Here is an 11,586-nt window from a genome sequence, read left to right as displayed (position 1 = left end):
GTGCAACGTCATTGTTATTTCTGAATGACGAGACACCAGACTGTTGAAGTTCCGACTGTGGATAAAGTGCGATTATTGGAGATGCTTAAATTTGGTCAGCGAGGTGTGAACACAAAAGAAGTGAGGAAAGAAAAGAAATAAAAAGACGAAATAGAGGCAGAAGTACAGTACCATTTCCGGAGTTTTCCATAATTGCCGGCATTAGCATTAGATTTTCGCCGGCAGTAACTTGTTGATAGTTGGATAATCCATCTAGCATATTTGACAGTTCCTGATCGGAATATTGTAAGTCGTTCACCAAGGTTCTCGAGTCTGGGGGTACATGATTTAAAATTGGAAAGCAAGACTGCTGCTGCTGCTGCTGCTGTTGCTGTTGCTGTTGCTGTTGATGGCTGATAACGCGAGTGGCCTGTGAATTCTCGTGTGGTGGTGACGCATGACCTTCTCCGTCATTCTCATCTTCATAATCTTCATCGTCTGAGAAACTACTACTCTCAGAGCTGTTGTTGGCGATGGTGACGGCTTCCGTGCCGCGTCCCTCTATTGAAAACACAAGCGGCAATTTGAAAGAATTGATCGCTCGCGAGTCGTCGATTGTCTTCGTCGTCGTCGCTTTTTTAAGCTTTCCACGTAGTGACGCATAGCGGTTTTTCAGAGCAAGTGAAGTCCGATGAGGTAAATAATCTGCAACAATTGAAGTCCAATTCGTGCCATGTTGTTGCACGCCAAGCATCAGCCATTCATCCTGGGAAACAAAAGTGTTATTATTCATGACAATTCGCAGTAGGATAGCTTTCTCCTCTTTTTTTTGGTTTTTGTTTTTTCTTTCTTTCGGTCGGAGGGGATTGGAAGCATACTTCTTTTCCCGTCCAATCACTATAATCTATTTCTGGGTTCAGTGTCTGGCTCCAATGGCTCGAACATTGATCGGAATTTCTCGTCCTCACAGCCTCTGAGACTCGGCTCCATTGGGTCCCATTCTTGCGCACCGCATTCCACAGGCGCTCATCTTCAGATTCACTCCAGGGGCCCTTAGAGAAATCAACATTGAGGGAATTGGACCAGCGTCGACGACAATCTTTATTCGTGCGGCCCGGGACGGCTTCGGCGATTTTCCGCCAAAGTAGTGGTTTGGATTCCGTGAGGGCTTAACAGAGAAGTAAGCGATCCGCTTAAACTGCTGAGTCTATTATTTTCTTCTCTCGTCTCACTTTTACCTCCTCGGTTTCACCTTTTCTCTAGGTTGGAGGTAATGGTAGACATAAAGGACTGAAATAGTGGGAAGACAAACCTTTCTGGACCGCTGCATGCAGGAGCGAATCTTCCTGTTGTGTCCATTTCCGACGTTCCCTCACCATGACTCAGGAAACGCTTGGCAATTTTGATACGGGCTCAAAGACTACGATGCTGTACGACCTTCAGAGCCATGGGCCTTGTGGCTTACGCCAGGTAAACGGATAACGATACAATGACAAACCAGCATAGATCGATCACGAGCAGGAGAAAAAGAGTTCTGGAATAAGATAAAATTCTAGAAGCACCGTCTAATGATCTATGGGGTCAAGAAGATAATTTATAAAGTTATGGTTATATTAGGATCGATACATAGGGCATTCATAGGGCGTCCTCTAGTAGTTCTTCAGCATGTATAAATACGAACATTGTGTTGATCCCTTGATTACTGAAGGCTGGCTGATGCAGTAGCATCGCATGGCATTCCGAGTACCAACCGAGTTTCGACCACTCTACTGAGAGTTATGGGTTGGAATATGCACTGCACTTTATTTCCATGGTTGCCTTGGCTAATAAGGTTAACCTGAAGACGATCACCCATGCCTGCTTATGCCGTTAATGAATATTAATGAAGCCTCATCCCGCTGAATCGAATCATTGTCGTAGTGCTTGCTTGCAGATTGTTCACTTACCTTTCTCAGACAGCGCCACTTTTAGGAGAGCTTGCTGCAGGTGGTGGGCCCTGCAAGGTCTTTTCGAGCTCTGTCAGCAATGATTAAAGACGAGAAGCGATGAACATTGTGACTGCAGGGATGATCGGCTTTATATTCGGCTTTGCAATATGTCCGTCTCGTAAAAAAACATGATTAAGGATGAGAAACGATGAACATTGTGACTGCAGGGATGATCGGCTTTATATTCGGCTTTACAATATGTCCGCCTCGTAAAAAAACAGGACAACGGCGGCATAAGTGTGAAAACTCAACATTTGTTAGGCGTCCCACCCCATGCCTCTGGCTGGGGCCGCTGCAGCTTGAGGTCATGCATAGATTGTCATAGCATAAACGTGTATAAATGCGCACGTTAATTGCCCGAAGTGCGGTTAATGTATAACTGCAATATCTGCAATATCTGCAAAGATAGCCGCTGATATTGTTTAGTACGATTTCGACCGATTTCGACCGATTGTGACCGAAATGGAACGATGAGTAGCTGAAAGCTGATACTGCTCTGTACGAAGTCGGCATATCTCGACCGTAATGGGGCGATGTGCAGGTGAAAGATTATTAAGCCTGGGCGCCTGATGCAACTGACTCGGCACTGGAGGACTGTACAATGTTAAGTGGTTTCTTTTTTTTTAAAAACTATCCTCTTATCTCCCCAGAGGCTTAAGCCTTGCTTATACCTACCTAATCATCTACTAGGGTACGTAGAAACGTACTTGATTGGGGCTCCAGAATTCATAAATTGTACATGCATCCCCAGGTAACATCATACACTTCTTGCGGTAACCACGATGGTAGCATCGTGAGATACCTGGTTGGTTGTAAAGCACATCATTTTGCAGCTGTATTACTGATTGAGGCTCATCTGGAAAAAGAGAAGGCGTGGCACAGTGGATAATGCCTTGTGGAAAGACTCGTGATTTCATAACAGCTCATTCAATTGAGATTTGATCTTGCGAAAAAAAAAAAAGAAGAAAAAATCAGATTTTGAAGCGTTTGAATTGAATTGTATCTGATATGCATTTACATTTATTGCTGAGGTAGAAAGGACAGGGGAAAATTGCCTATGAGTTCCATTCGATCTCCAGATGATGTTCCTTAATCTCCGCATTAAACCAGCCGATCATCTCAATTCGTTCCTGACACGTCCGCGCACCTTCGAGGACGCCGCTCTGTACAATAGCTTTAGTGGTTGATAGAACTTGGTAGGTCGCCAGATTCCGGCCCAGGCAGATTCGGCCTCCCAGCCCAAAAGGAAAGGTGTCACGGTCGCGCAAAGCCCTTAGTTGGCTTTCGCCCGGGCCATCACGCTTCTCTTCCAGCCAACGCTCCGGCTGAAATTTCAACGGATCCGGAAACACCTCCTCATTGAGATGAAAGATGTATGGCGCCGCACCGACAATCGTGCCTGGTGGGAGGTGGAAGCCGCTAACATTAATCCCCTTTGCGTCCGGCGTGGTTACTATTCGTGTCATCCGCGTTGGATTTGTTAGCGCCAGGCGGAGTCCCTCCCGGAAAACTGCCCGGAGGTAAGGGAGGCTCTGGAGTTCGGTAGAAGGCGTTGTCCCTTCAACCTCGGCCTTTAAGCGTGTCAGTACCGCGGGCTGTTGGATGAGGTGGAAGAGAATCGTCGACTGTACCAGCGCCGTCGAATCGGCCCCGGCGAACATTACTCCTTTGCATTGACTCCGCGTTTCCTCCATGGACACCCCTGCCGAGATCAGGTGTGTTTGGTAGTTATTTGGCTTACCAGGTCTACCCAGCTGGGTCTCGGTCTCGGCCATTAACTCGTTCATGAAGCTTTCTACTTTGCCCAACGAAACAACCAGGTCGGTTTCCCTCATTGCGACCCGAAACCAGATCGAGAAAACTATGGTAAAGATCCAATTTGGAAGCAACGAAAAGCGGCTGAATGCCACGATTGCTAAAACGAAAGGTGTTGCGGACAGTCTCTTGTGTTTAGGAACGGACGAGCCAATATTCATCTTGTTATTGTTATCGTGCTCATTGAGACCACCATAGACCTTATCAAAAAGGTATCCAGTGAGAATATCGATGGAAAGTTTGGACGTGAGATCGAGAATATCCACTCGGTGGTGATTTCCCCGGCCTTGGCATGCTTCTTGCTTCTCTTTCTCCAAAAGAGCAACAAATTTCTCTACAGATTGCTGTATCGCTCCATTATTTTCGCCCGACGTCCGGATTCGACTAGGTGCAAACAGTGGAAGCACTGCCTTCGCTCTTAAATCGCGGAAGGCAGGGTTGATGGAGGAAAAAATGGTTTCATGGCCTTCGATGCGAAAGTTTCGATATCGTGAATCTTTAGGTAGACCTCCCCCAGCAACATAGATGGTATGTAGTGCTGCCCCGTCTGATACCGAGACAGAATTAGGCGCTATTCGCAGCACCGGGCTTTTGTATTTACGATGATAATGGGCAAACACACGGCTTTCAGTACCTTGATAGCAGATAATGTGAAGAAATGCTGATGAGATACAGGCGAACCACGGACCAGGAATATGTGATAGAGGGTGTAGGAATAATCGATAGAGTGCTAGGCAGACGGGAAACAACCCTATGATAGAGAGGAGAAGTGTCCAGCTAGACATCTTGGACACTGTAGTAAGTAGATTCTGCAATAGAGCCATGGCTGAATTGATATCCGCAACCAAGAAATGAGAAAATTTCCTTCCTTATTGTGTACCTAGATCGGTCTCATTATTCAAACGTCATGTGTGCTTAATACACACACATACACATACACACAAAATTAAACAGAAGATGAAACCAAATTCACAAGCCTTGTCAAAAGCCAAAAATAGCCCAAAAAGAGTCCGGAGTAAACAATTCACCCGGTGTCATCGATTGTGCTTTGTTCTGACTTGGTCTTACCGTACTAGTAGCCTTACCGTTTTTCTAGGACCGTCTCGCCATCCATACATGATCCTCGTGGATACGTGGAGTAAATAAGACAGGGAATCGATAAATAAGAACGAATAAAATCAAAGGCGTGATTTACATGTTTCGGAAACGGGTATATTATCTAAAATTAAAGATGTACCAGTAAGGAGGATCAGACACTGCTCCGATTGCGCATATTAGAAGATATTCCTTCGTTTCATTACGGACAAGGGAAAATCAGAGACAATAAGTTGATCTCCCTCTCTCACTTTTTTTCAAACTGACTAATAGGATAAAGATAATTCTTGAAAATGAACTCGTCCCATCTTGCCTCACCCATTGCCCCGCCGCAGCTCAATATCCCTCACTCCACTTATACAGTCGATATCCGGGTCATTGACACGTGAGTACCCTTTGCTTTGATTACACATTCCTATAAAGGGACTTAGCAAAACATTCCAAGAAACAAGGACATGTGGTTAAACCGACTGTAGTGAGACCCTCATCTACTTGGATCCCAAGCTCTTCTGGCAGCCAGAACTTGACGGGTTTGACGGTGTTCATGCTCCTATCTACTGTTTTTTGATCTCACATGGTCAACAACATGTCGTGTTCGATCTAGGTGTCCGTCGTGACTGGGAGAACTATGCGCCTAGGATCGTCTCACTCATCAAGGCAACAACCGAAGTCATAGTTGGCAAAGATGTTGCTGAAGTACTTGATGGAGATCAGAGTGGGGAAGTGAATGTTCATAGCCGCGATATCAGCTCTGTGATATGGTCGCACAATCATTTCGACCATATCGGTGACCCCTCTACGTTCCCAGTGAGCACAGAGCTCGTCGTAGGGCCGGGAGTACGTGATGCTTCCTGGCCCGGTTATCCAAGTCGCGCTGACGCCGGACTGCTCGACAGCGACGCGGATGGGCGCGTCGTCCGTGAGATCAGCTTCGAGAGTGGCCTGAAAATTGGTCGTTTCGACGCCTTTGACTTCTTTGGGGATGGATCATTCTACCTACTGGACAGTCCCGGTCATGCTATTGGCCATATTTGCGGCCTCGCACGTACTACCGCGGCTGGTGATGGGTTGTCATCGTCGGAATCATCATTCGTTTTCATGGGCGCCGACGCCTGTCATCATCCGGGCGTTCTCCGGCCAACCGAGTATCTTCCGCTGCCACAATCCATCAGACCACCATTGTTTCGTTTCGAACTAGAAGCTAATGTTGCTGCATGTCCCGGTGAATTTCTTGCGCAGCTCATACCAAGTGGCGACCCCGCGGATCCATTTTTTACTGTCGCCAACACCGCCTTATTTCCAGACCATGAAGCCGCTATGGAAACCGTGAAAAAGATTCACGAGCTAGATGCCGCCGAGAACATACTCGTGGTGATCGCACACGATCTTTCTTTGCGCGATCGGATCCCACTCTTCCCGAAACGAATTAATCAGTGGCAAGAAATGAATCTGAAATCGACTACACGGTGGCTATTCTGTCGTGACTTTGAAGAAGCAATTCGAAGGAGATAAAAGGTTGTACAAAAGTAAATGTCGGAACGTGAATATCAAACCTAGCGCGTTTCGGCACTGGATATCAGTTAGTCTAACGCGGCACGTGCTTGCCGCGTATATATGTAGTTAGCCACTCCCCGTCCCCCTTACTCTTGGGGGGCAGTCATCAATATCAGGAATTCCATACCATATTGATCAGGCTCGTCAGCTCGTCGGAATAGCTGTTCTACGTGACTAGTGCTAGCGACCTAGACGTAGATAAACCGACAGTAAATGAATTTGATTAATCACTTTTCCTGGCTTATTTATCTCCGCGGGCTGTTTCTTGTTTTCAGGCTCGCTCCCCTATAGTTCTATACCTAGTTTAAAAAAGGGGGTTACCCGTCATCGTTTAGGGGACCTTCGCACTACAGTTAAGTATCAATCTGATTACAGTTGCGTCATATTGATGTTCAACATAACTGTTTAATTATAGTAGAGTATGCCAAAGAGTATGTTTTCATTGAATATTACTACCGCTATTACTACTATATCATTAAATGAGATTGTTTTATTGGGGTTGCCTCACGTGACGATCGCACTGCGGATTAGTCTTCACCTAACGTCCTGCGTACTGCGGGGTTCTTCCTTTTTACAACTGCCTCACGAGAGTCAGCCGCTCCCCTCCGCAAGTTGCTCGTCATCTCTCACGCAGTCAAGACTTGATTTTGATTCTTTCTCGATATTTCTTTCTTACCTTTATGATGACGTCCTCCAGCCAACATAGCACCTCCACGCCGCTCCCCCAGGACTCCGCATGGCCTCCGGCTCATATCTGGGAAACCATGGATACAGCGGACCGCGCCAGTTGGCTAGCACAAATACAAAGGGACAGGGCCAAACGTCTTGAATTGGACAAAACTGAAGTCGATCTCCGTCGGAGGCGAACTCACTTGGACCTGCAAGACGACGACGATAATCAAGAAGAAAACCGTGAGCCACCCCCTGAGGTAAAACCACTCATTGATATGTTTCCAGGTGTCTCCGCCGCCCTCCTTACTCGCATCTTCGAAAGGAAATTGAAGGCGACCAAACTCCTTCACTTCAAAGAGAAGTCAGTAATCGACGCAGATCAAGAGAATGGAGTCTTCAAAATGACCGAGTCAGGTGGCACCGTGAGCTTCAAAAAGGCAGCTTCATCGCTCAAAGACTGGGGTCCTAACCCTCAAACATGGACCAGCTGTTTCCTTACCTACTTAGCAGTCATAGGATATCTTTTTGGTGACAAGCACCCTAAGGCTGTCCCTAACCTACTCATGTTTATGAGGCAAATCCTTGACTTTGCTCAGACCTATCAATGGCCGGAAGCAGTACTTCCACTAGCTCTCAACTTCCACCAATATTTACTGGATAAGGGTGAGTTATCAACAGATAGCTACCTAGTCACGCCCCAGTTTCGCGAGAAATATCTCCGCTACAACCTTACACTACCAGCCAAGCCAACGCAGAACCCCTCAGCAGCCCGACCCCGCCATGCCAAGTCTGCAAGATCATTGAATAATGATACAGAGATTTGTGAGAAGTTTAACACAACAGGCTGCCTTTGGGAAGGGTGCAAGAGGCATCACGAATGTACAGTATGTGGGTTGGGCAAGCACGGTGCTATAACTTGCCGCAAGAAAAAGTAGCAAGTAATTCGAGTCAAAAGGGAAATTAACAGGATAGCCTCTTACTTCCTAAATCAGATAGATATACCTTATAGCCAACCAGCAAGGCCCAACACAGCTCTCCAATACCCCATTTTTAACACAGAACTACCAAAATTATACCCTTCGCCTTCCCCACTTCATCCATAGAGATAGCGTAACCTCCTTCGTTACTATCCTGGCGAGCTTGGATCAACTTTAGCCGGCATTTTAACCTACAGCGTCCAGATTGGTTACAGAGGCAAGAAACACGCTTGTCACTCCACTAACCACTATATATATGAACCCAGCATTATCACGGAGAAGTTAGCAGAAGACCTTAACCTTCACCAGGTCAAGCTTGCTTTCAAATCTTCCTTTATTTCGCCGCTTAGACTTGTCCCTAAGTACGATGGGAGATGGCGCTGTATCCATGATTTATCCTGGCCCTCTGGATGTAGCGTTAATCAGAGCATACCAGATAACTGGTCCGCCATTGAATATATGAAAATTGACGATATATATGACTAGATCATAAAGGCAGGATCTGGCTGCACAATTATCAAACAGGACATTAAGGATGCCTTCCGAATAGTCCCTATTGCCCAAGACAACTAGCATCTCCTAGCCTTTCAGTGGAATAATTCCACCTATGTTGAATGTTGCCTCCCATTTGGACTAGCAACAGCTCCATTTCTCTTTAATCTCTTCGCAGAGGCTCCTCACTGAGTACTCCAATGCCTCCTTCCCACATTTTATATTAACCATTACCTGGACGACTTCATTGCTATCACACATTCTCCCTTAATGTCCAACCCTGCAGGTACCTTTGACAAAGTCTACCACACGGTAACTGACTACCTAGGCATTCCTCGCAATAATAGGAAGGACGAGCAAGGGACCTGCATTATAGTACTGGGAATCCAAATAGATTCCATTGCGATGGAAGCTCGTCTGCCACAAGAGAAGCTGTGCCGCGCCACATTGGACGCCGCAGCTGCCCTTAACGCAACAAGTCTTTCTCTCAAGCAAATAGAAAGCCTTACAGGCTTACTAGCCTTTTGCTCAAGAGTAGTCCAGCTTGGAAGAACAAGGCTACAGTCTCTCTACACCTTCCAGATCGCCTTCCCACGTGGGAGCTGCACGCGCCGCCGTATCCCCTATGAGGTACGTGACGATTTGGAATGGTGGAGGGACTCCTTGTCTCTCTTCAACGGCGTACTCTTAGTTGACCCTTGCCGCCGCAATATCGCATATCTCTATACAGATGCCTCCACTACAGGCCAGGGACTATTCTTCTTCTCATCAAAGTCTACATTAGACTGCTGGTGGACCCATTGTCACCAGCTTCAATCATGCAATGCTGCCTCACTGGCCCTTGCTCAAGACGCACACGTGCATATCAACACCACAGAAGTAGATGCTATCCTACAAGGCTTCTTACTCTTCAGCCATCATTGGCTTCATCACACGCTTGTTATCCATACGGATAGCTCCACAGTGCACACAGGACTAAGCAAAGGCTTCCTTCGTGGTCCACCCAATGTACCATTGAAGAGTCTGCTTATCCTAGCGGTGGCGAGAGACATCCAAATTGTGCCATATTAGCTCCCTTCAGGGGAAAACACATTAGCAGATGCGCTCTCTCGTAATAATTTCTAAGAAATTGCTAACCTTTGTCCCCACTGGCAGGATCTCTCGGTATTGAACCGCCCACGTGGTTCTCTTTGCGAGCTCATCAGCTCAGTGCAGGCCATTTGAAATTGCTCTAGAGCGGGCTCAGTGCCAATACATGCTTTATATACCTCTCTGTCCAGCATAACTATGAGAGACACTACGCGCTACAAAACTTACCAGCATGGCCTGCGTCAAAACAGTCATTAATTTTATGGTTAACCTCCCGACTCCTTGGTAATTCTAACCAAAAAGCAATCAAGCCAGATACTGCATTGTCAGATTTAGCTGCCCTCCAAGCCTATCATATTGATAATTTCCTTGACGACAAGCTTTTTGATAACAAACACTTCAGGCGCCTTATAGACAGAGCAAGAAGGCTCACCCCAACAACCAAAGTACGAGTTAGAAAGCCCATTTCCTGTGAGGCCATTACGAAACTATCATCTGGCCTAATTGCACTTCCGTCGCAGCCCTCAGAGATGACTGCAGATCTCATAGATGACCTGAACTTCGCAACCGCCTGTCAAGTAACATTTGCTGGATTCCTCCGTATTGGAGAATTCACCTACAAAAAAGAAGACCTCAACGCGTCCTCTATCTTCACATCAACAAAGCTAACCCGTTTAGACATCAGATTCTCTCCCACATTAGATCATGTACAACTCACGCTCAAGGGAAGCAAGACGGATCGCTGTCATGAAGGAGTACAGATTATCCTTGCAAAAACAGGAGATGGAGCATGCCCAGTTGACGCCCTTCAAAAGCTGTTTTTTCTTGACCCTAGAGGACTTAACGCACCATTGTTCTCCTTCCACAGAAGGCCATTTACTCGTAATAACTTCCTCTCTACGTTATCGAATAGACTGAAAACACTTGGACTGCAAACGGATGGCTACTCAGGCCACAGTTTTTGAAAAGATGCCGCACAACATGCCCACAACAGCGGGATTTTAGACGACCAGATCCAGGCCCTTGGCAGATGGACCTCAGAGGCATTTAGGGTATATTTTACGACGAACGCATTGATTCTATACAAGCTCAACCACCAGTTTCAGACCGGCTCGCCAGCCCCTCTGTCTCTGTCAGTTCCACCACCATCCCCTCCACCATCCTAGTTTGGCCCGGGTCATTTGGCCCTCTCTAACATTGTGGTCATACGCTTTGCGCGTAAGACCTCAACGACAGGTGACCCGTTGCGGCCAAACTATACATACATTGCCTATCTTGACTGAGTGAGGTCACCAATAAAACGTATTATAAAACATATTAAATCTAGGAGCATAAATCTTGTAACCACTTGTAATTTGCTTGACTGCTACGAGTAAGAATAAAACTATTATCTCTTTCTAATTAGGCCATAAATAAACTAATAATCAATCATTCATGGATTCATGACTTGTTAATACTGCTATGTGTATTACCTTTCTTACCTGATACTAATATGCATGCGAGCAGCTTAGCAAGCAAATTAATAAGCAATCTAGCAGGCAATCTAACTAACTATCACGCAATTTAACAAGCACTGTAGGAAGTAGCAGCAAGCAACGGCAAGCAATACAATGAACATCCTAAAAGCAACCTAACAAACAGCGCAGCGAGTACTAAATAGATATTGAAGGCGTAAATATTGAGGCTGTAGGGCCGTTCCTAAAACTGTCAAGAATTTGTGTCTGTAATGTGCATGACTCGAGGGTTTTTCTCTAAACAGATACCGAGGTACGAAGTATGTCCTCTTACCTAGGTTGGTTACACTTAGCCTGACTCACTACTACAGTAGTAGTTAGAATTAAAAGTTTGCTTAAAAATAATGCCAAATGCAATTGCAAGTAGATTTTTAGTGTATTCTAACGATTTTAAAACGAGAGACTTGAAAG

The 11,586-nt window shown here is 46.0% G+C and overlaps 5 protein-coding genes across 5 annotated transcripts, besides 3 other annotated features; 3 read left to right on the top strand and 2 right to left on the bottom strand.

Annotated features, from left to right (window-relative positions):
• Positions 1 to 252: 252 nt before the first annotated feature.
• TSTA_060700 (Myb transcription factor, putative) lies at positions 253 to 1,358 on the bottom strand (the record flags this gene model as incomplete). The annotated part of the gene is made up of 4 exons (XM_002339924.1): positions 253 to 271; positions 348 to 745; positions 858 to 1,147; positions 1,292 to 1,358. 4 exons carry the CDS (start codon positions 1,356 to 1,358, stop codon positions 253 to 255), a joined length of 774 nt encoding a protein of 257 aa, XP_002339965.1.
• Positions 347 to 388: a microsatellite.
• Positions 1,359 to 3,022: 1,664 nt separating the features above from the next.
• Positions 3,023 to 4,606, bottom strand: TSTA_060690 (cytochrome P450, putative; the record flags this gene model as incomplete). Its single annotated transcript, XM_002339923.1, has 2 exons — positions 3,023 to 3,669; positions 3,709 to 4,606. The coding sequence occupies 2 exons, from the start codon at positions 4,604 to 4,606 to the stop codon at positions 3,023 to 3,025; spliced, it is 1,545 nt and encodes a 514-aa protein (XP_002339964.1).
• Positions 4,607 to 5,170: 564 nt separating this feature from the next.
• Positions 5,171 to 6,389, top strand: TSTA_060680 (uncharacterized protein; the record flags this gene model as incomplete). The annotated part of the gene is made up of 2 exons (XM_002339922.1): positions 5,171 to 5,262; positions 5,354 to 6,389. The coding sequence occupies 2 exons, from the start codon at positions 5,171 to 5,173 to the stop codon at positions 6,387 to 6,389; spliced, it is 1,128 nt and encodes a 375-aa protein (XP_002339963.1).
• Positions 6,390 to 7,195: 806 nt separating this feature from the next.
• TSTA_060670 (uncharacterized protein) lies at positions 7,196 to 8,038 on the top strand (the record flags this gene model as incomplete). The annotated part of the gene is made up of 2 exons (XM_002339921.1): positions 7,196 to 7,925; positions 7,989 to 8,038. The coding sequence occupies 2 exons, from the start codon at positions 7,196 to 7,198 to the stop codon at positions 8,036 to 8,038; spliced, it is 780 nt and encodes a 259-aa protein (XP_002339962.1).
• Positions 8,039 to 8,404: 366 nt separating this feature from the next.
• Positions 8,405 to 9,709: a mobile genetic element.
• Positions 8,843 to 10,793, top strand: TSTA_060660 (uncharacterized protein; the record flags this gene model as incomplete). Its single annotated transcript, XM_002339920.1, has 4 exons — positions 8,843 to 9,202; positions 9,347 to 9,631; positions 9,853 to 10,543; positions 10,631 to 10,793. Coding segments are annotated over 4 exons (1,499 nt in total), but the record flags the coding sequence as incomplete, so codon positions are not given.
• A 362-nt stretch (positions 10,794 to 11,155) lies between these two features.
• Positions 11,156 to 11,267: a microsatellite.
• Between the last annotated feature and the right edge of the window lie 319 nt (positions 11,268 to 11,586).

The sequence above is a fragment of the Talaromyces stipitatus genome, genomic scaffold, assembly GCF_000003125.1.
Source record: "Talaromyces stipitatus ATCC 10500 scf_1105507295523 genomic scaffold, whole genome shotgun sequence".
Classification (NCBI taxonomy): Eukaryota; Fungi; Ascomycota; class Eurotiomycetes; order Eurotiales; family Trichocomaceae; genus Talaromyces; species Talaromyces stipitatus.
This window is presented reverse-complemented; position numbering and strand designations above follow the sequence as displayed.